The sequence below is a fragment of the Amphibalanus amphitrite genome, unplaced genomic scaffold (genome assembly GCF_019059575.1).
Source record: "Amphibalanus amphitrite isolate SeventyFive unplaced genomic scaffold, NRLGWU_Aamphi_draft 000614F_arrow, whole genome shotgun sequence".
Taxonomy (NCBI): Eukaryota; Metazoa; Arthropoda; class Thecostraca; order Balanomorpha; family Balanidae; genus Amphibalanus; species Amphibalanus amphitrite.
The window spans coordinates 89181-110243 of NW_024882108.1; the positions used below are offsets into that span (position 1 = coordinate 89181).

The window sequence follows — 21063 nt, forward strand, 5'->3', positions numbered from 1 at the left end:
GGGGACAAAATGAAATTTCCACCAAGTTTTCATTGCTATCAGCCGTCCGAGAGAGCTGAGGCCTCTTGCACCAAACTACCTAGCTAGGTAAAATCGAAAAACCGGTTTCAGAATAAGCTAATCAAACGGTGGTAAATTTGTTTGCAATAGCCCAATACATAATCCTACAGGTGCTTGGTAAATTTTACACGCAAATTGTCACATTTGAGTCTTGGATTGGGTATACGATGCAAAATAATCCAAGCATTGGTGCAAGAGGATTTTGGTGCAAGAGGCCTCTGTTAGGTTTTCAGCTCTTTTTTCAAGTAATTTAGCCACTGAACTGAATTTAGCCGATCGCCGATCATTTTCTCAAGATTTAAAACAAAGCAAAGATCTGAAGTGGAGGATCGTATGGTACTTGATTTCTTCATTTGTCATCTCTGCATTTCAGTGGTGGTTGCAAATACTCAGTTGGTGAGTTTCTAGGAAAAGTGAGTGAAGAATCCCTTCATATTGAAATTCTTATGTACAGTCCACAGCAGAAGTAATGTGTGGTTTCAGTCATGGGTATGTTCTGCTTCTGAAGCTTAGGAACGATTAGCCAGGCTACAATGAAACTTTGAATGTAGCTTATATGTATCGTCACCCTTGCAGCTGCAACTTTAGCTATTGACATCTTCTTTTCGATCGCTCCGCATTAAACAATCGCCAGTCAAAGCCAACCTTTGAGATTGGTAAAACCCTACATTACTTTAGCAGTGGGCTGTACCTACGAGTCTGGAGTACCTTTGCATGACTGTCGAGTATAGCAGTTTCAGTGTGACGGCTGATGTTGTTCATGAAGGCTCACTGATTCAGCACATGTGGTGTGGAATCAACTGTGGGTGGTGGCGTAACACAGATTTTAGGGGAGTCAGCTGTCCTATGTGTACCTATGACCTGATTTTATATAGGTACCAAATTTAGTAACTACCTAACTATGATGTATTATATCTGGATGATAGTAGTCAGTAAAACAGTACATCTGTAGACATTTGAAGCAGGGATTGCTACAAAAAGAGCAAAGTTCCTAGGCTAAATGTGGTGGATGTGCGTTATCCTACTTTTTAAGGATTTTGGTTAAGTTTGCTAACAAAGATTTTATAGTATCATCTTTGGGTATCTGCAATGAAGTCCTATTTTCAACAATACAGGAATTTTATGGCATTCATAAAAAGTGTGATGGTTATGCTATGTCACTACCTTCAGTCCTAGTTCAGGACTGAACAGTGAACAAGACACTGTTTTTGGGAAAGTCAGTGGTGTCAAGCAGTGGCCAACCAGCTATTTTGCTTCATAGCAGGCTGCAGGTATGTACATACTTTGAAATTATGTAATATGTAGTGCAAGTATGAGGGCTGGATGACAACTCCTACATATTCCCATTGGTTCCTTATGGCTGGAATTGGCTTTCCCATGTACAATTTCATGGAAATGTCACCTTACTCAGTTACCTGGCAAGTGCAACTAAGGAGTTCTTGCCTGTTTGCTGGATGGGGGCTGTATTGCCTGATTTCATCTCTCAGGCTGCTGCAGCATAAGTCATGCACTTACTGTGATATGATGCTTGACAGCAACGACCAGCAGTGACAATAGCCTGGTCAAATGAACTAGCATGCCAATATCATTGCAAAATAGATAAGCATGACAACAGCATGAAGTCAGATATTGTTTACTCAATTAGCTGGGTTCATATTTACATGGACAAAATGGTGAAATAGCCATAATGCATATAACCACATGAGTATATGTGAAAGTGGGTAATCACATTTACCCAAACACAATCTTTCAACCAGAATCAATGGATAATTGAACATACATTGACATATTCCTTTGCATTATTGCTCTTATTCAAAGGCTTTGATCAATTGGAGAAGGTATCACAAATGTACCAGAAGAAGCTACCAAGGACGAGGACAATATTGTGTGAGATTGTCCCTGTCCTGGAGGTGATATCATTTTAAGCATAAAAAGGTTTATTGTCAGGAATAACTTAGCAAAAAAAAAAAAAAAATACAGCCTTATCCTGCCTAAGTGAATAATAGGTACCTACCATTACCTAGGTAATCTTTTTCCGATTTATGAACAATAAGGTCTTACAAAACTGAAGGTTGAAGGAGGAAAATAAGACAGCCAATGGAACTTATGATATCAATGTCATGTAATATTATCATTGCTGCACTCTGAAGCACAATTCATTATCATAATGACTGTAATCTGAGGCCGAATTAACATGCTGTGGCGATGGGCCCTGCGGCTGTGGACGGGTCTGAGACAGTGCTCAGCGCTGGGACGTCATGCAGCGGAGCTGGCGGGGTCACAGGTCCGCGTCTGCCTGCCTCCAGCCCCGGACAGGAGGGCCGGAGCGCCGCCGCCGCCGCGCGCGCGCGCCGCCGGCTGACCGCTGCTCGTCTGTTGTAGGTGGCGCTCGGGTCACCATGGCCACGGGCAACCCTCGCAACAAGGTGGCCCTGGCGCCGGGCCGATCGCTCATGGACTGGATCCGGCTCACCAACAGCGGCGTCGACCTGACGGGCGTGGGCGGCCGTCGGCGAGAGGTCACCAAGGACGAGCTGGCGCGCCACAGCCGTCCCGGCGACCTGTGGATGGCGCTGCGCGGCCAGGTGTACAACGTGACCCGCTACGTGGAGTACCACCCGGGCGGCGCCGACGAGCTGATGCGCGCCGCCGGCGCCGACGGCACAGAGCTCTTCGACTCGGTGCACCGCTGGGTCAACTACGAGGGCATGCTCAGCAAGTGCCTGGTGGGCAAGTACGTCGGCGAACAGTCGCTGGCCAAGTCACTGATCCGCAAGGCGCTGGGTGTGGGCGGCGGCGGCGGCGGCAGTAGCGGCAACTCGCTGGCGCCTCCCCCCGGCCCGGTCTCGCTGCGTCCCCCGGCGCCGGCGCCCGCGCGGCCCCCGCCGCGGCCGGCGGCCGGGCCCGACTTCGACTGGTTCCAGAGCCCCCAGCAGCTGCACCTCATCACCTACTGCCGGCAGCCGGGGCTGACTGCTGACGACGTCAGCGTGCGACTGACGGGCCGCCGGCTGCTGTGCCGCGTCTACCTGCGCGACTCTGTGTTCACCCTGCACTGGGAGCTGCCGGAGGACGTCAGTCCGGACGCGCAGACCTCCGTGTCGCCGGCCGGGAAGGTGGAAATTGTGCTGGAGAAGCGGCGCGCCGCCCAGTGGGCCAGCACGGGCCGCGTGCTGGCCGGACACCGTACCAGCACGCCGCTGGCCCAGTTCTGCCCCGAGTTCGTGTCGTTTGTGCTGGTCGAGCGGCGGCCGGTGAGCCACGACACGCGCCTGCTGCTGCTGCAGCCGCCGGCCGGCTGCTCGTTGCGGGTGCCGCTCGGTTTCCACGTGTTCGTGCGGCGGACGGTGTGCGGCGCGCAGCTGGAGCGGCCCTACACGCCCGTGCCGGAGAGCGTGGGCGAGGCGGCGGCGGCGTCGGCGGCGGCCGAACGCCAGCTGTGTCTGATGGTGAAGGTGTACCCGGACGGCGTGCTGACGCCCCAGCTGGACGCGCTGCGACTCGGACAGACACTGGAGGTCAGTGAGCCGGTGGGCACGTTCCGGCGCCGGCCCCAGGACGTGGCCGAGCTGGTGGCACTGGCGGCCGGCACCGGGCTGACGCCGATGGTGGGCCTGGTGCGCGCCGTGCTCGACCAGTCGGCGGAGGCGCCCGTCCGACTGGTGACGTTTGTCCGCCGGCAGCGCGACCTGCTGTGGCCCGACCAGTGGGCGGCGCTGGCCGAGCGCCAGGCGCGCTTCAGCGTACTGCACGTGCTCTCGGAGGAGGAGGCGGAGAGCGCGTGGAGCGGCCGGCGCGGCCGGGTGTCGGCGCCGCTGCTGGAGGAGCTGATACCGGAGCCGGCGCGGCCCGGACTGCTGGTGGCCGTCTGCGGACCCACGGCCTTTTCGGCCGCCTGCAGTCGGCTGCTGGCAGAGCTCGGGGTGCCCGACCAACAGGTCCACGTGTTTGATGGCTAGGCAGAGCTGCAGCCGTGAAGGGAATCTTGCGATTCATGATATTGGCCCGGGCGCTGAAACAACGTAGATGTCAGACTGAGTTTAAGTTGGCGTTGCTGCCAGATGGTTCCAGCGTTTCAGCGAGTTTGCTTTGCCTTTGGCAAGACCAAGCTATTAAGAAATATTCAGCATTCATAAGTCTTCAGCGTTAATGTGACATGACGTTTTTAAACCTAACATTTTAAACCGTGATTTGGCCAGTGTTACGTTTCGTAGTTCCTTTTTACAGTGCTGGGCCGATGCTGCCTTAGTATTTTTTCACTAGGGATGCTATCAGATAGGAGTGAGATCGCGCCCACGGTCGCCGCGCTGTACTCGATATTTTATGTGCGACGTGTGTCCAGTCGTGCTGCTGGCCTGCCACTGAACCAATTCACAATGTGGGACGGATGAGGTGGTTCATGAAGATGCCCGGTGGGTATACGTATGACGCTGATATGAGAGTGCGAACAAACGCCTGTAGTCTTAGTCAAAGCTCCATAACTATCGGATCACAAACGGATGTTTGTACCGTTGAGATTGACAGATGTCTCATTGAGATTCTCCTGGAGGTGATTTTTTACGAGCAGTTAACGCAAATGACCCAAAACTCCATAAGTCAATCGAACAATCAGGCAACCGCATAAATGTGTGCGTGACGGGCCGTGTAGATCTTTTGTGGCTCTGGTTAATGATTCCGGCGATTGGATTGTTTGGTGCCGTTAGCGTTGGTGACTGGTGACCGGCAGAGTAGCCGACGTCCTCGGTGCCGTTTAGTGTTGGTGTTTGTTGTTATAGGTACACTGGAGACTGCCTCAGCCGGTCGCCGCTGTGGCAGTGTTTATCCGTTGTCGTCTGTGGTCTAATGTTACTGAATATCGCTTTGTTCGGTGCCAGCTCGTCGTCTTCACGGGATTTGGGTCGTCACAGAACATTGTCAAAATAGGTACCTCTGCAACTATTCTCATGTTCGTGGTGTCCGTTTGCCCGTGGCTGCTGCGGCGGCATGATATCTTGCTACTCTGTGTAGCATCAACAAACAGTTGTGTTCCATTTATAAACGCAGTCTCCCACCGCACGTTTCCTAGGACAGAGCTGACACCCCACCTATCACGCTCGCGATAGACGTCGCTCTGCGCTCCGTTAGGTTTGCCGCCCGTATCGGCATTTCGCTGGGTTTTTGTCGCCGTGTTACGGCGCTGAGCGGCACGCTCGACCCACTCAGGAGCCTGCCTTGTCAGCGGGCGGGCCGTCGTCCGTGTGCCGGCGGCGCCCCCGCCCCCGCTCCCGCTCCGTGTCGTGTCGGGGCGACCGCGGCGGACCGTGCGTGTGCGGGCGAGAGTGCCGCCGCGGGTAGACTGTCCGGCCAGAGGTGCGTCGTGTGGTAATAAATGACGTGACGGCAGTACCAGCATACCGGCTCGTTTGTGACACTTTTCCACAGATATATTCTGGCCTTAAATGCTAACATCGAGCTCTCTTGGCTGAACAGCTGAGCAGTGGTTTGGGCTGCACACCCACTGGTGATTCGTAGGTACTAATGGTTCATCGGCAGTTAACATGGTTTCTCACAGCAGCAGTGGCTCCCAGTCGGTCGCTGGGTTCATGACAGTCGGTCAACACTCACCGCAAGACGGACCAGGCTCAGAGCACCCACGGTCTCCGCTATCCATGAGTTCTGGCCTAGAACGCTATCCCTGTCTAAGAGGGTAGCGGTTCGACCCGTGACGCTTTGTCCAAGAGGTCTTGTTTGACTGGCCAAATTGTGCCCGCTCTCCACACTCCATCATCTGATGGGTTCTGGTCTGGTCTGGTCTGACTGGTCAGGCTGGTCTGTGCCACTGGTCTGGTCTGGCTGACTGGGTCGCTGTTGGGCGGAGTCGGGTCGGGTCTGTCAGTGGTTGCGTCCGCCGTACGGCCGGCGATGGGCGCTGATCACCGTCTCCGAGCTCACTGCGCTATTTATTGATCCCCGCCGGGGTAATAACCACGGCTGAGCAGGTGACACGAGCCGCCCCGGCGTCACGAGGGTCCAATATCGACGGCGGACGACCCGCCGCCGCCGCCCGGGGCCGGCCGACAGCGGCCCAGAGCGAGCTGCCACGGAGCTGCGGTGATCAGTACGGTCCGCTGACAGTGCGCAGCGAACGGTCCATTACGGGTGCTCTTCTTTAGGATTCCTGCTGCATGGGTAACAGACATAGACATGCTGTCGGAATGATGATGCTTGGTAGGGTGGCTTTGGAAGAGGATATTGTCATGGTGCCGTGCCTCAGTAACTGACGATAGTCCACCAGATCAATGAATCTAGCATGATTGTGTGGAACACTGCGTGACCGCAGGAGCCATTAGGCTAGAAAGTAGAAACCTTCTCCACTTGCTCGCTGTTAATGGAGCATGGCTGTGCCTGCTTCACGCAACGTGACTGGCTGGTGGAGTAAGGTTGTTCGCTCAAAAGGTTTGAATGAAATGGCAGAAATGTATGGTTTATTAGGCGATAGAGAACTGTGAGACACCTGAGACCCCTTCCCGATGATTAACTAAGATATTTAATGAGCAGGGCTAGCTTAGACTGAGTGACGTAATGGTCAAATATCCATGAGAGTCGGTCTGATTTCTGGCAAATCGAGAACTGTCCATGCTGGATACCGTTGGTGCTAACTGCTAACTGCTAAGGAGTTTTCCGTAAGATTGGTATCGGTGTTCTATCTGTATCTGATACTGAGTGCTGCTTATCCTGTGACGTGATCTTGTACCGATCAGAGTCTATGTCACCCATTTCCCCACTGACAGGCAGCCACGTCCTGCCCTCGTCCCGCTCTGACGGCGTCTGGCGCTGTTGGCAGGCCCGCCGAGATGCTGACCGGCTGCTGCGCGCGCCTGCTGCGCCGGGCGGCGGCCGTGCCGCGGGTGCCTCCGGTGACGGCCGGCGCCCTCCGGCTGGTGGACGCAGGCCCCGTCCCGCCGCCGCCGCCGCCTCCGCCGTCTCTGACCCTGCTGCTGTGCCGCTCCGGGCACCGGCTGGCCGTGCCGCCGGGCGTCCCCGCGGCGCCCTGCTGTGGACCGCTCTCCTCGCCGTCCACCTGCGGCCCGGCGGCCCCTTCACCGGGCCGCTGCGTCCGTCAGTCGGCCCGGCTGTCCACCGCCGTCCGGACGGCAGCCTGCCCGGCCTTCCAGTGGAGGAGTCTCAGCGACCAGTCCACTCGGGAACACAGCGACGAGCCGGCCCGGGAACACAGCGACCAGCCGCCGCGCAGCATGGTGGAAGACGTGCGGCGCACCGGGCAGCAGATGCGCTCCACGGTCCGGCGCATGGTCTCGGTATGTACCGCGGGCGACGCGCTGGCAGGCTGCCTGGAAGGCCCCGCGCCCTCCTTTGAGTATATTGGCTGACATCGATGAGCTGACACGCCATAAGGCAGGAGACTCCCTCTGATGCTCCTGTGGTGTTCATACTTCATGTCATGCTTTTTTATTAGGCCATGGAGTTGGAGTTTTAGTAATTGGTCTTTTTAATATCCGCGTTCTTGTGTAAGCAGTTCCCTGTGAAGGGTTTGGTGGACGCCCATTCTGAGGGTTGGTGGTTCATCCCCGACTCCGGGAGTGGTGTGGAACATTTCCCTTCTGAGAGCCGTTCCTCGTCCTGTGACCTGCAGCACTGGCCCGCTGCACTAAATGGCTGAATGGCGCCAAATGGGGGCCGAGCACTCCATGTATAGAGCGGTCCAATTACATTAGCAGGAGGCAGCGACCCAGCGTGGCCAAACCAGCTAGCGTTGCGCTATTCAACACTCTTCGACCCGTGTCTGGGGCCACAGACACAGTGCTGAGCAGTGGGGTGACTTATATGGTCCCTGGCTCTCGGTTAAAAGCTTAAGTGACGGTTGCGTTTCGGAGCTCTAATTAAACAGCTAAAGCTTGTTTCTTTTGTTTTGTTGACAAACCCTCAATTTCAACAATGATTTCACGGGCGACTGCTAGGTTGATTCCTGAATAAACCAAAATGACATGAGTGATATAAGTATCGGTTTTACGTTGAAACATTCCATTCTTGTGCGGATATCGGTTCCACAGGCAAGGTTATATGCACGCGTGCTGATGACGTGTGTGTGATGTGTGTGTTCCAGCATGAGAACATTTACACGGTGCCAAACGCGCTGTGCGTGACGCGGATCGCGCTGACGCCCGCCATCGGGTGGCTGGTGGCGGCCGAGGCCTACGAGCCGGCGCTGGCCTGCTTCATCGTGGCAGGGGTGACCGATCTGCTGGACGGCTGGATCGCGCGCACATTCCCCGGACAGGTGGGGGCACGGGTGGACGGAGTGTGGGTGGACAGGTGGACGGGGCGTGGGTGGACAGGTGGGTACGCACGAGTGGGTCTTACCGGACAGGCTGGGCGAAAGTTACAGGCCAGCTTTTCTCAAACAAGTGGGTGATTGGCTGCCAGCAGATTTCATGAAGAAGAGTTGCTGACTCGTTTTGCATTATTGTGCCGTTTTCGTTTGTTCCTTCACTTTGTTATGCTATATCAACTTGACAATTGCGTATATCATTTACCCCAAAAGAATAGCCATAAAATATTGGCTTCGCATTCTGTCCGGTACTTGTCTTTGCATTAGCTCGATTCTCGCCGTCAATTCACCACCATCGCACCGCTGTACTCTTCTCTCCCCACCGTCGCCTCGGCGTCCAGTCTGATTCCGACAGTGTGACGCTCTCCGTGACAGTGTGCTGAGCTGAGCGCGCCGCCGCGAGCGGACGCGAGCGCTGCTCACTCCTCCCCGTTACCCCCTTCTGCCTACTCCGTGTGTTAGTGTGAGTGTGAGTGTGGTTTTGTGCTACTTGAACAGTTTCTACATGGATACGTCGTTTGCAACCTCTTCAAGATCTCATCGTGGCCAATACCCCTTTCGCCTCAACATGCACCGTGATATCGCCCGGCTCCTGGTTCTGCTCGCCGTAGTGCGGGTACTGACCGTCGTGGCCTGCCCGGCACCAGCGCCGCCACCCAGGTCCACGCTTCGAGTTGCCGATCACCGTCTCAGGCACCACCTCACCGTAAGAAAACCTGCTTTCCCACGCAATTTTTCTCGGAATTCATCTAACTCTACTTGTGACCCGGCCCCAGCTCTAGCCACCCAACGGCTGCCGGTTTTCAAATCTTCCCGAGCCTCGGGGACGACGGCCCGCAGTCCCGCGCCGCGCGCCGAGCCCCACGGGCGCCAGCTGGCGGCCGTGTCGCCTCACCCTCCCCTCCAGCTGAGAGCCCCGCCGGCCCGCGGGGGTGGGGAGCGGCCGCTCGCGCTGCCCGCGTCCCACGGCGCGCAGCCGGCAGCCCAGGCCCCGCCCATCAGAGGCTCCACGCGCCACAAGCCGGCCCGCTGCGACGGACGCCGTCCACAACCGCCGCCCACCGGCGGATCGCCCGAGCCTCACGCCCAGCTCCCCACCGCCCTCGCCTCCGCACCCGCTCCAGCCGGTCAACCCGCCGCACCAGCTACCGGCGCCCCTAGGTCGGCCCGAGGCGGCGGCCGGCGGCCGCAGCGCCGCGGCGCGCGTGGACGGAGGGGGCGGGGCGGGGGCCGCACCGCGACCGCGCCCACCGCTCATCGCCCCGGCACCGGACTGCAAATCGGAGCCCTCAATGTCCAGAGCCTCAAGCCCAAACTGCTGGAGCTGTCGGACGAACTTAACCGCCAAGATCTCGACGTCATGCTTCTGTCCGAAACTTGGCTACGACCGAGCACACCCAATCGCCTCCTGGTCATCCCTGGCTACTCCATCAGCCGGGTGGACCGACCTGACGGCCGAGGCTTTGGTGGCGTCGCCATCATCACCAAAGCGGACCTTACGCCTGTAGCACTGAAGCCACCAAGCTCGCAGTGCCCGGACAGTCTTCTGGAATCGCAGTGGGCATTGTTGAAATTACCAAAAAATCGCAATCTGATTGTCTGCTCGGTGTACCGACCGCCGCGTTATTCCGCGACCGCACTGCGTGCGGATTTTACAGACTTGGAAACCCAGCTTCAGCGTGTCCTTATCGACCACCCCAACGTCCCGTTTGTTATATGCGGCGATCTGAATTGTGACTTGTTAAAGAGCGCTAGCTCTCCCGCCCGTCAACACATCAGCGAGTTCCTCTCTGACTACTCCCTGGATCAACTCGTGACAACATCAACATTCACTACCGGTTCTCTCTTGGACGTGTGTATTGTACAAAACCGAAAATTTGTGCGTTCTTATAGCGTAGTCCATTGCCATTTCAGCCCACACAAACTCATCCACGTGACCGTCGACGTGCCTAAGCAGCGCCTAAAACCAACTGTCATCCAATCTAGATCACTTAACCAAGTGGACGTTCACTCTATCAACCAAGAGCTGCTGAGTGTCGATTGGCAGGAAGTTTATAACTCGACGTCTGTTGCTGACAAGTGGCAGGTCTTTTTAGACAACTTTCTACCTGTCTTCGACGACCATGCCCCCCTCAAAAATGTGCTGATAAGAAATCCTACAGCGCCCCCTGTATCTGCCGCCACCCGCGACATTATGTCCAGGCGTCGCTCCGCGTTACGTCGGCTAGGCCGCGAGTCTCCCGAGTATAAGGCTCTTAACCGCTCCGTCCGTGCCGCCTTACGCCGAGACCGCCGTCACGTCCTCCAAAACGAGATCAGCGAGCGTGGGGTAAACAAAGTCTGGCAAAGCATCAAATCAGTGATCGCTGGAAAGAAAGATGGTCCAAATATTCAGCCCGATCTATCTCCCGACGATCTGAACTCCTTCTTCGTCTCTGTCGGGCCCCGCATTGCCACCGAACTGAGTACCCAAAACAACGATACTGATCTAAATGTACGTCTACCCCGTGTCGGCGCATGCAGCTTTAGGCCGAGGGCCATCACTCTCGGGGAACTCGGACTCACAGTGTTCAGCATGCGAAACTCTGCCGCGCGTGGCACTGACGGTATATGCATCCGCATGTTAAAAGTATGCTTCCAAACTATTGGCGACATCATTTTACACATCATTAACGTCTCAATCACCCGTTCCGACATTCCTGACCCCTGGAAACACTCTATCGTTCAACCGATCTTCAAGTCGGGCAACCCATCTGACCCCAGCAATTTCAGACCGATCTCCCTAGTTCCCGTAATCATGAAAATCATCGAGCGTGTAATCCATCAGCAGCTCTATCACTATCTCACCCATAACCACCTTCTTTCGTCTACCCAACACGGATTCCGCCCCCGACACTCCACTGAGACTGCACTGCTGTCAGTCACAGATAGCATCCTTGCCGCCACCGATAGGGGTGAGATCTCAATGCTATGCCTCATAGACCTTAGCAAATGTTTTGACGTCATTGACCATGAACTCCTTGTCAAAAAGCTCCAAATCTACGGTATTGAGACCTCCTGGTTTTCGGCTTATCTTCAGGGACACACGCAGAGTGTATCCCTGAAAGACAAAACCGGCCGTAAGATAACCTCTCGACCGCTCCCAAACACCGTAGGAGTTTTCCAGGGTTCGGCTTTGGGTCCCCTCCTCTTCACTATATTCTCCAACGACCTCTCACTATTTGCCGGAGACGCCACCGCTTATCAGTACGCAGACGACACCCAGATATTGGTGAGCGGCCCACGCAACGACATCAGGAGTCTCATCTCGCGCATGGAGACATCGCTAGAGTCACTTAACGCATGGTTCTGCGCACACGCCCTGAAAGTCAACGCTTCTAAAACTCAACTGATGGTATTCGGTAGCCGACAAAACCTACGTAACCTGCCTCGCTTCAAAATCTCTTTCCGTGACGCTGAGCTCCTGCCGTGCGCGCAGGTGGGAAACCTGGGTGTTGTATTCGACGGCGCACTCACCTGGGAAGCACACGTGGCCGAGCTGAGCCGTCGCTGCATGGGCGTACTGATCGGCCTCTCCCACGCACGACACTGCCTCCCAGACGGTATCCTCAAAACGATCGTGACTGCACTCGTCATCTCGCGCGTCCAGTACTGCCTCACTGTATATGGAAATGGCTCCCAGAAAAACTTCGACCGACTTCAAAAAATTCTAAACTTTGCAGCACGGGTCATATTCGGCCGCCGGAAATTCGATCACGTCTCTGGCCTCCGCGATTCACTCGGATGGATGCCTCCGAAAGCTATGGCCGATGTTAAAACCATGGTAACTGCGCAGAAAATAATAAGCAACGGCGAGCCCGAAGCACTAGCTGCCATCTTCACGAATAACAGTGACGCGCGAGAGAGGTCCACCCGGCAGGACCACCTTTTCCACCTTCCACGCTCGCGGCTCGAGACTGGCAAGCGACGATTCGGCTACCGGGCCGCGGCGCTACTAAACAGTCTGCCTCCCGGTGTCATCGAACAGCGCCCCGCCCCATTCGCCCGTGCGGCCAAGGCTGCAGTCTGTCCGGCGATGGCGACCGCCCGACGATGACCCGTGTCAGGGGAAGGAGGTGCGACATCCGTGTGCGGTGTGCTGTCTGAATCGTCCGTTTGTATATAGAGAGAGCGAATGTCAAGCGATTGAATCTGTATGCCTGTGTTTCTTGTCCCCGCATGTTTTTGTTTGTGCCCGACTCAGACTCTGGACTGTAATCGCCACGCCCCGCGTGGATTGTCCATGAAGGTAATACAATACAATACAATACAGTGTGACGCCCTCCGGACTCCCATGCGATACTCGGTGCCCCTGTGACGCCTTCCGTCCCACTGTGACGCCTTCTGTGCCCCTGTGACACACCCCCTGCCCCTGTGACGCCCGCCGTCCTGTCGCCAGTCGTCGCTGCTGGGCAGCTTCCTGGACCCGCTGGCCGACAAGCTGCTGGTGGCCACGCTGTTCCTGTCGCTGACCTACACGGGTCTGATCCCGCTCGGACTGACGGTGCTCACTGTGGCGCGCGACCTGGGACTGATCGTCGCCGCCGCCTGGGTGCGGCACCGCTCCGTCCCGCCGCCGGTACGTGCGGGGGGCTCTGCGGACCCTGGGACCCCTGTGAGACCCTCTGTCCCCTTTGAGAGACCCGGGGGCCCCTCCCACTGCCGCGCCAGTTCGTGTGGGCTACGGAATACCGTGGGACCCCTGTGAGTACCTTGGACCCATCCCGCCTGAGACCGCCCCATGACACCGCCGGTATGTCTGAGGGCACCCTGGGCTCCCTCCCCCCGCCATTATGTGTTCATTAGGAGGCCCTGGGACCCCTCCGGTATGTGTGAGGTCAGTGAGACCCTGGGACTCCTCCCGCCGCCGGTACGTGCGATCTCCAAGGAACCTGGCGACCTCCGCCCTCCCACCGGTAAGTACGTGTGGGCTGCACGGGACGCCGGTGTGGACGTGAGGAACTCTTAAAGACTCCGCCTCCATGACCCATAACATCACGGTATCACGGCCGCCGATGGGCGTGTGTTTCGAGGCGGGGTGATTTGGGGACAGTCCCTGCCACCGGAGAGTGGGCGTGTCCCAGCTCCGGCCTGACCTCCGCCGCCGGAGAGTGGGACTGAGCGTGTCCCAGCTCCGGCCTGACCTCCGCCGCCGGAGAGAGGGCGTGTCCCAGCTGCGGCCTGACCTCCGCCGCCGGAGAGAGGGCGTGTCCGAGCTGCGGCCTGACCTCCGCCACCGGAGAGTGGGACTGAGCGTGTCCCAGCTCCGGCCTGACCTCCGCCGCCGGAGAGAGGGCGTGTCCCAGCTCCGGCCTGACCTCCGCCGCCGGAGAGAGGGCGTGTCCCAGCTGCGGCCTGACCTCCGCCACCGGAGAGAGGGCGTGTCCGAGCTGCGGCCTGACCTCCGCCGCCGGAGAGAGGGCGTGTCCCAGCTCCGGCCTGACCTCCGCCGCCGGAGAGAGGGCGTGTCCCAGCTCCGGCCTGACCTCCGCCGCCGGAGAGAGGGCGTGTCCCAGCTCCGGCCTGACCTCCGCCGCCGGAGAGAGGGCGTGTCCCAGCTCCGGCCTGACCTCCGCCGCCGGAGAGAGGCCGTGTCCCAGCTCCGGCCTGACCTCCGCCGCCGGCGAGAGGGCGTGTCCCAGCTGCGGCCTGACCTCCGCCGCCGGAGAGAGGGCGTGTCCCAGCTGCGGCCTGACCTCCGCCGCCACAGAGAGGGCGTGTCCCAGCTCCGGCCTGACCTCCGCCGCCGGAGAGAGGGCGTGTCCCAGCTCCGGCCTGACCTCCGCCGCCGGAGAGAGGGCGTGTCCCAGCTCCGGCCTGACCTCCGCCGCCGGAGAGAGGGCGTGTCCCAGCTCCGGCCTGACCTCCGCCGCCGGAGAGAGGGCGTGTCCCAGCTCCGGCCTGACCTCCGCCGCCGGAGAGAGGCCGTGTCCCAGCTCCGGCCTGACCTCCGCCGCCGGCGAGAGGGCGTGTCCCAGCTGCGGCCTGACCTCCGCCGCCGGAGAGAGGGCGTGTCCCAGCTGCGGCCTGACCTCCGCCGCCGGAGAGAGGGCGTGTCCCAGCTCCGGCCTGACCTCCGCCGCCGGAGAGAGGGCGTGTCCCAGCTCCGGCCTGACCTCCGCCGCCGGAGAGAGGGCGTGTCCCAGCTCCGGCCTGACCTCCGCCGCCGGAGAGAGGCCGTGTCCCAGCTCCGGCCTGACCTCCGCCGCCGGCGAGAGGGCGTGTCCCAGCTGCGGCCTGACCTCCGCCGCCGGAGAGAGGGCGTGTCCCAGCTGCGGCCTGACCTCCGCCGCCGGAGAGAGGGCGTGTCCCAGCCCCGGCTTCACCTCCGCCGCCGGAGAGAGGGCGTGTCCCAGCCCCGGCTTCACCTCCGCCGCCCACCGGCCCTCGTTCCGTAGGCATATTCCCCGTGCCATTGCGTGGTAAGATATTCTTATTGTGACGACACCTCATAGAAAAGCTATATGGTATCAGTCACCTGGAAATCATCGGACAAAGCCAAAGGATGCTTCAAAGATGAGGCTAAATCTATCATAAATTACTTGCTGCCTGGTGACTGACAATCATTTACAAAGGTTTGTGTTTTGTCGCAAATTGTTACCTAATTCCAGGGATTAGGTGGCTGTGCCACAGTACGCCCCCCCCCCCTGTGCCGGGGACTGGTCGTCGTTATCTGTCGGGCCCGACGACTCGTATCTCCGGTCAGAGGCGTGCCATCGATATTGGTGGCGCCACCGCTGCTATTGACCCGGGCCGCGGGCCGCGGGCTGCTGTCGGCATCGGTAGTCGAGGCGCTGGGTGGTCTCCGTTCGCCCACAGCAGTCATTTTACACGGAACTTTCGGAAGCATGTTAATGATGTTCAACAAAACCTTTCCCCACTATGTTCCTCGACACAATCATGTCATGACACATCTCTGAAATGTATTTATGATTGCGTTCTTCTTGATTATTACGATACCATTGCATTCACCTGTGCATCGCTAAGCAGGTATATACCTATTCTGTCATCTTGGATTCATTAGGCTTGAACAGAAGCTAAGGCATGTTTATCAGCCGACTGCTTTTGAGCGCATGAAAAGGATATTATGGAGCTGGAGCATGATAATGTACTTTATTGTGATGATGATATCCTTTAATGAGGAAACGTTTGCTAAGATAATGTTGGCTAAACTCCATCAAAAGCCATCCATTAGGCAGCCCTGTTGGCTGTTTTTATCAAGATTACTTTACGTTTTTATTCTCGGCCCTGCGGCCGCGGCCGTACCAGTTTCTGTGTCTCGCCGCCAGGGTGCGCAGCCGTCCCTGAAGGGGGCAGCACACTGGCCGGCCATCGCATGAAATGGAAGCCGTGAGGCCTGAGCTTGATTTCATGATGAGGGAAAAGTCTTATTTCTCTTTTATGTGGCTTGTGTTGTGCGGACGTGTGACAATAATAGAGGCTCAGGCTTTGGAGGGGCTTCGTTTCTTTTTCGATTTTTTTTAACTCCATCGTTTGACCCTTCATTGCGTTTTGTTTAAGCCGAATGTTTTGTTTTTCAGTTTTGAGCGCGGTACGCTCCTTCCGTTTTTTTTTTTAATGTAGTTGCATTTTACTTCGAAGACTTTTATTGGCTGCTCCAATGAAACGATGGCCAGGCCCTTTTTCATATTTATGGGACGATACATGAGAAACGTTTGTGCTCGAAGCTTTTTCTTCGCCTTATGCAGTGATGAAGTGTCCGTGACATAGCATACCGAAGTTGAAAGGTAATTATCAGGTTGGTTGGAAGGGTTACCTGATCCGCCGGGTATCCTTCTCCCTATCTCCAGCTGGCGGTGACCCTGCCGCTGCCCCTGCCGGTCAGTCGCCGACCCCCCGACCCGGTGGTCCCGTGTAGCGGCACGCCGGATCAATAGCCTGACGGCTGGCGGCACCAACTGAGTTCGGGACACATTTCGTGACCGTCCAGTGTTCGTGACTCAGACTGTCAAGCATTCGTTATTGTTAGCCGTCCGAACTTGTCGAGGGTAACTTGTCCGTAACCATCTAATGCAGATCATGGCTGTCTATTGTCCGAGACTAGGGGAGAGTGGGGTAATTTGGCCGGTGGTGTAAATTGGCCGCCCCCACCTGTACGCTGTCTAATAAAAGTGAGTGAAATAGCTCTAGTCTCTATTCATTTGTCATGGGTAGAAATAACTGGAGGACAAATGTCAAAACTTTGCGCCTCGTAGTTTTATTCAAAATTAATAAAACGTTAATTTCATTAGAAAATGGTAACTTTTACTTCTGTTTACAAAGTTGTATAACATGTAGTATTTGGGCTAAAAACGAATTCAGACATTATAGCGCCATTCTTGGGGGTGTTCAGCGGTTCCAAGAGCAATTTTATCTAATTCCGTATAGCCGTGATGACTTTATAGACAAAAATTTTCAGAATGACAATATGGGGTAATTTGGCCGGGACTAGCGGGGCAACTTGGCCGGTGCGCTCATGGTCTATATGCTGGGACGGCCGAGTTTTCATGGTCAATTGTACCATAAATGACATGATTCATGACCAACTTTGACTACTTTGATGCCTTACTTTCGATTGGTCAACTGTAAGAGCATGTGACGTCATCAAAGGTTACCAAACGTTTTTTGCTAATAAATCATTACATAAAAATGGTACAGCCGCACAAATGGTCTCATTCTGTTCAGCTCGCCAAGGCGCATCGAATGATATGCATGATGGCCTTGAAATCACGTGACCTTGAGGTCAAGCGACCATATGCAACGTGACCTGAGGTCAACCTTTGACCTTGACTTCTCAAGGTCAACACATATATCTTTCGATGCGGACTGACGAGAGAATTACGATGGTACTCGAATTTTTGGCCTAGCTTGATTACTTCAAAAGTTATTCGTAAAAAACTGTCTTCGCATCTAGAGCCGCTAATTTGGCTATTTTGACCCCTGTGACCCCTGAGTCAACCTCCAAAATGCGGCAAATGCGTCATGGGACACACGTCATTGCTGAATCTGAAGCTGACTCGCAATATAACAGAAAATCCCGACCGCAAACTAACACCGGCCAAATTGCCCCACACCCCCGGCCAAATAACCCTGCTAGTGGGGCAATTTGGTCGCCTTGCAGACCTTTGTAATACGTCACAATTTCAATATAAGTAATTACTCTATCATTTCAAGTTCACTGTCCAGTAAAGTAAAATGAATACGACACCTGCCAGCGTTGAGAAAATGCAGAAATGTGTCGTCAATTTTAAGTTATATCGTTTTCTGAAAAAGCGGCCAAATTACCCCACTCTCCCCTATCTAGTGACCTTGTGTCCGCGGCTGCCCACTGTCCGTGAGTCCGTGACCCGCTGCAGACCACTCCGTGTCCGCCGCCCGCCGGCGACCGGGACCGCCGCCATCGACCCGCCGGTCGGCCAGAGTCGGGCGGCCGTATCGACCTGTCTGCACTTCTCACTGACCCGGAGCGCTCCAACATCCCCCCCCCCCCCCCGTGGACCGGCGACCCATGTGAGGTCGTCCTACAGTGGCGGTGTTTCTGACCGTCTGACTGAGGTCTCTGACCCTGACATCTGAGCCGCTAGCCTTGACATCTGACCGTATCCGGGCCTTTCACCCTCCAACCGCGACATCTGACCGACTGATGGTGACATACCCGTCTGACCGTCTGGCCGGGCTTCTGACCGTCTAACCGTGACATTTACCCGTCTGACCGGGGCCTCTGATCCTCTAACCGCGACATCTGGCCGTCTGATGGTGACACACCGATCTGACCGTCTGACGCGGTCGTCCTCAGGTGACGCTGTCGCGCTACTTTGACCCGACGTTCGCCACCGCCCAGCTGGAGCCCACGTTCATCAGCAAGGTGAACACGTTCCTACAGATCACACTGGTGGCCTCGACGCTGGCCGCTCCCGTGCTGGGCTTCGTGGACCACACGGCTCTCAGAGTGCTCTGGTGAGGAGGGGGTACTGGGGCGGCGAGGGGTCTGCTCTGGTGAGGAGGGTTACTGGGGCGGCGAGGGGTCTGCTCTGGTAGCACGGCGATACGGAAGCAGGGAGAGAGAAAAATCGAGCTATTTAGTGGCGAGAGGATCGATTATGTGATTAAAGTCGGATGTCTGGAAGGGGTAAACCGCCCCATATTGTTAAGAGATAGAGGGTCCTTTGTTCTCTGGCGCAAGCGCGGATCCAGGGGGCCGAAGCCCCTAGCCTATCGAAAAATGCCACCCCGCCTTCGAAGGCGGCGGAGGAGGGCGTCGTTTTTTCGATGGACGGTGGAGTGCATTTTACGGGAATGAGCATTTCTTTAAGTTCATTTCATATTAATCTGTGGTAGTAACTAGCAACTGTCTGATTTTATATTCAACCCTTAGATTATGTCGCTTCTCTCCCTGAAGTCAGAGTGCCGCCCTCAAGTAGAAGTGCCGCCCCTGCAGTGAAGTGAATGCCGCCCCCGTAGGCGGGAAATGTGCCGCCCCTGTGCTGACTGCCCCCACCCTATGGAAATCCTGGATCCGCCCCTGCCCTGGCGAGAGGGTGTGCTGCTCTGGAGGGACGTGATCTGGTTGAGATGGTTTGCTCATACTTGCTCTGGTGCGCGAATGTGATTCACTGATGAGAGAGTCTGGTGTTCTGGTGAAAGTCCTGCGGTCTGGTGAGAATACCCAGTTCTGCTGGGTCTGGTGTGACGATCACGCTCTCCGGCGCGGTGGGAGGGTTTGTGCTGCGGTGCCCGGTCTCGGTCTGTCCGTGGCGACTGGAGACCGGCGTGCAGCCGCGCTCGGTATCAGCACGTCCCCCGGACATCCCTCCGTCCCTCCCCTTCCTGTGTGGTCGGTCGGCCCGGGACGGGGCCGCAATCTCCGCAGGCGCCTCCACATCGCCCCCCGGTTTCCGCTGCAGTCAGCACTGACTGTACCTCGAGTCACATGCTGAACGTGTTATCGGTCATGTTTTGAAATACATTGGTCAGTTGGATCATGTTTTCAAATACGCTTTGCTGTAGTGGTCTGTAGTCGGACTTGGAACAATAATGATTAGAAAAAATCAAAGTATTGCGTTCCAAAATACGTTGACGACTTCTGTAGTGTGTACGGTGGTGTGTGTACGTACCTATGGTGTTTTGTGTCCGTCCGACAGGGTCTGACTGTCGCATGGTTGTCACAGACCTTCTGCTCATGTCTGACCGACATCTGTCTGTCACGGATCGTCTGATTAACATCTGTCTGTCATCTGTCTGTCACGGACCGCCTGACTGTCACATGTCCGTCACGGATCACCTGGCTGGCATCTGTGTGTCACGGACCGTCTGTTATATATCTGTCACGAACTGTCTGTCGTCCAGCTGTCACGGACCGTCTGTCTGTCAGATCTGTCACGGGTCGTCTGACCGTCCCGTGACCGTCGTCCGACAGGTGTGTGACAGCCGGCACCACTGTCACCTCGGGAATGGTATACGCCCTGCTACAGAGCTCCACCTACCGGCTTCTGGACAAAGAGGACGCCAAACGGCCGCGCTGACGGCAACTCCAGCGGCAAACGGCCGCGCTGACGGCAAATCCAGCGGCAAACGGCCGCCCTGGCCGCAGCTACAGACGGCAAACGGCCGCGCTGACGGCTACTCCAGCGGCAAACGGCCGCACTGACGGCAACTAAAGACGGCAAACGGCCGCCCTGACGGCAACTACAGACGGCAAACGGCCGCCCTGACGGCAACTGCAGACGCCAAATGGCCGCCCTGGCCGCAGCTGCTGCGGCGAGGAACCGAGGGCTGAGTCAGCCGACGGCGGGGCGGACGGGACACCCCCGACTCCACTGTAAACGAGGATCGAAACCGACTGAGCAGGACTTAGCGAACTGACATTCTGGGGGGGCTGGCTTATTGACGCGGCGTAGCCTGATCATGGCCGACAGACAGACTGATAGACTGACAGACCGGCTGATAACCTGGCGGACTGACACAGTGACAGTCTGTCGAACTGACAATGTGACAGTCTGGTGAACAGACTGACTGACAGATAGGTAGCCTGGCAGATTGATACTGACAGTGACAGGCGACTGACGGTCTGGCGAAGTGACGCCGACAGCCCGGCAGTCCGGTCCAACCGACAATCATCCTTAGTTGACGCTCGCCCTCAGACAAGGACATAAAGAGTCGGATCACAGCCCGGCTGCCGGCGCCGTGACTCGCCCGGCTACAGGCACATGACTCACGGCCATGAGGTGCATTCACCCGGTACTGGGAGCTGACGTGCACGGCCCGGCGCGGTGTTCATTATGCATTATGCAGACGGCCGTGTCGGGCGGCTGTGCAAGGGAGCCCGCCGGCCGGCCGGACGCTGACTGCGGCATGTGTTCGGCGTGACGGCGCCCAGCTGCCGCCGGGGCACTGCTTAGGGTGCCAGCCGGGAGTCGGGCCTGGCTCAGCGCCGCGGGTTAGAGCCGCCGGCGCCCGAGCCACTCACTACCAACGTGCCCAAACAGTCCAGCTGTAGTGAGTGCACGGCAGGTAGCCTATGTGCAAGTGCGAGCGTTTTGGACGCATATTTTCCGCGGCATCGATGTTGTGTGCAATCACCTATACTGTACCACGAGCTTGCTGTTTGGATCGAGAGGGACAGCACCTCCGCGAAT

General features: G+C 56.8%; 2 protein-coding genes across 5 annotated transcripts; both read left to right on the forward strand.

Annotated features, from left to right (window-relative positions):
* LOC122363293 (probable cardiolipin synthase (CMP-forming)) lies at positions 1-21037 on the forward strand. 4 transcript variants are annotated; one of them, XM_043332379.1, is made up of 7 exons: positions 1-87; positions 286-456; positions 6884-7358; positions 8165-8338; positions 12828-13007; positions 18225-18385; positions 19845-21037. In XM_043332379.1, the coding sequence occupies exons 3-7, from the start codon at positions 6894-6896 to the stop codon at positions 19948-19950; spliced, it is 1086 nt and encodes a 361-aa protein (XP_043188314.1). In that variant the 5' UTR covers positions 1-87; positions 286-456; positions 6884-6893; the 3' UTR covers positions 19951-21037. The 4 variants fall into 4 exon arrangements, with proteins under 4 accessions (XP_043188314.1, XP_043188315.1, XP_043188316.1 ...); XM_043332380.1 differs by having other exon boundaries at positions 24-87; positions 294-456; XM_043332381.1 differs by having other exon boundaries at positions 32-54; positions 281-456.
* On the forward strand, positions 317-5451 carry LOC122363292 (cytochrome b5 reductase 4-like). Its single transcript, XM_043332376.1, has 2 exons — positions 317-473; positions 2443-5451. The coding sequence occupies exon 2, from the start codon at positions 2460-2462 to the stop codon at positions 4017-4019; it is 1560 nt and encodes a 519-aa protein (XP_043188311.1). The 5' UTR covers positions 317-473; positions 2443-2459; the 3' UTR covers positions 4020-5451.
* Positions 21038-21063: the final 26 nt, after the last annotated feature.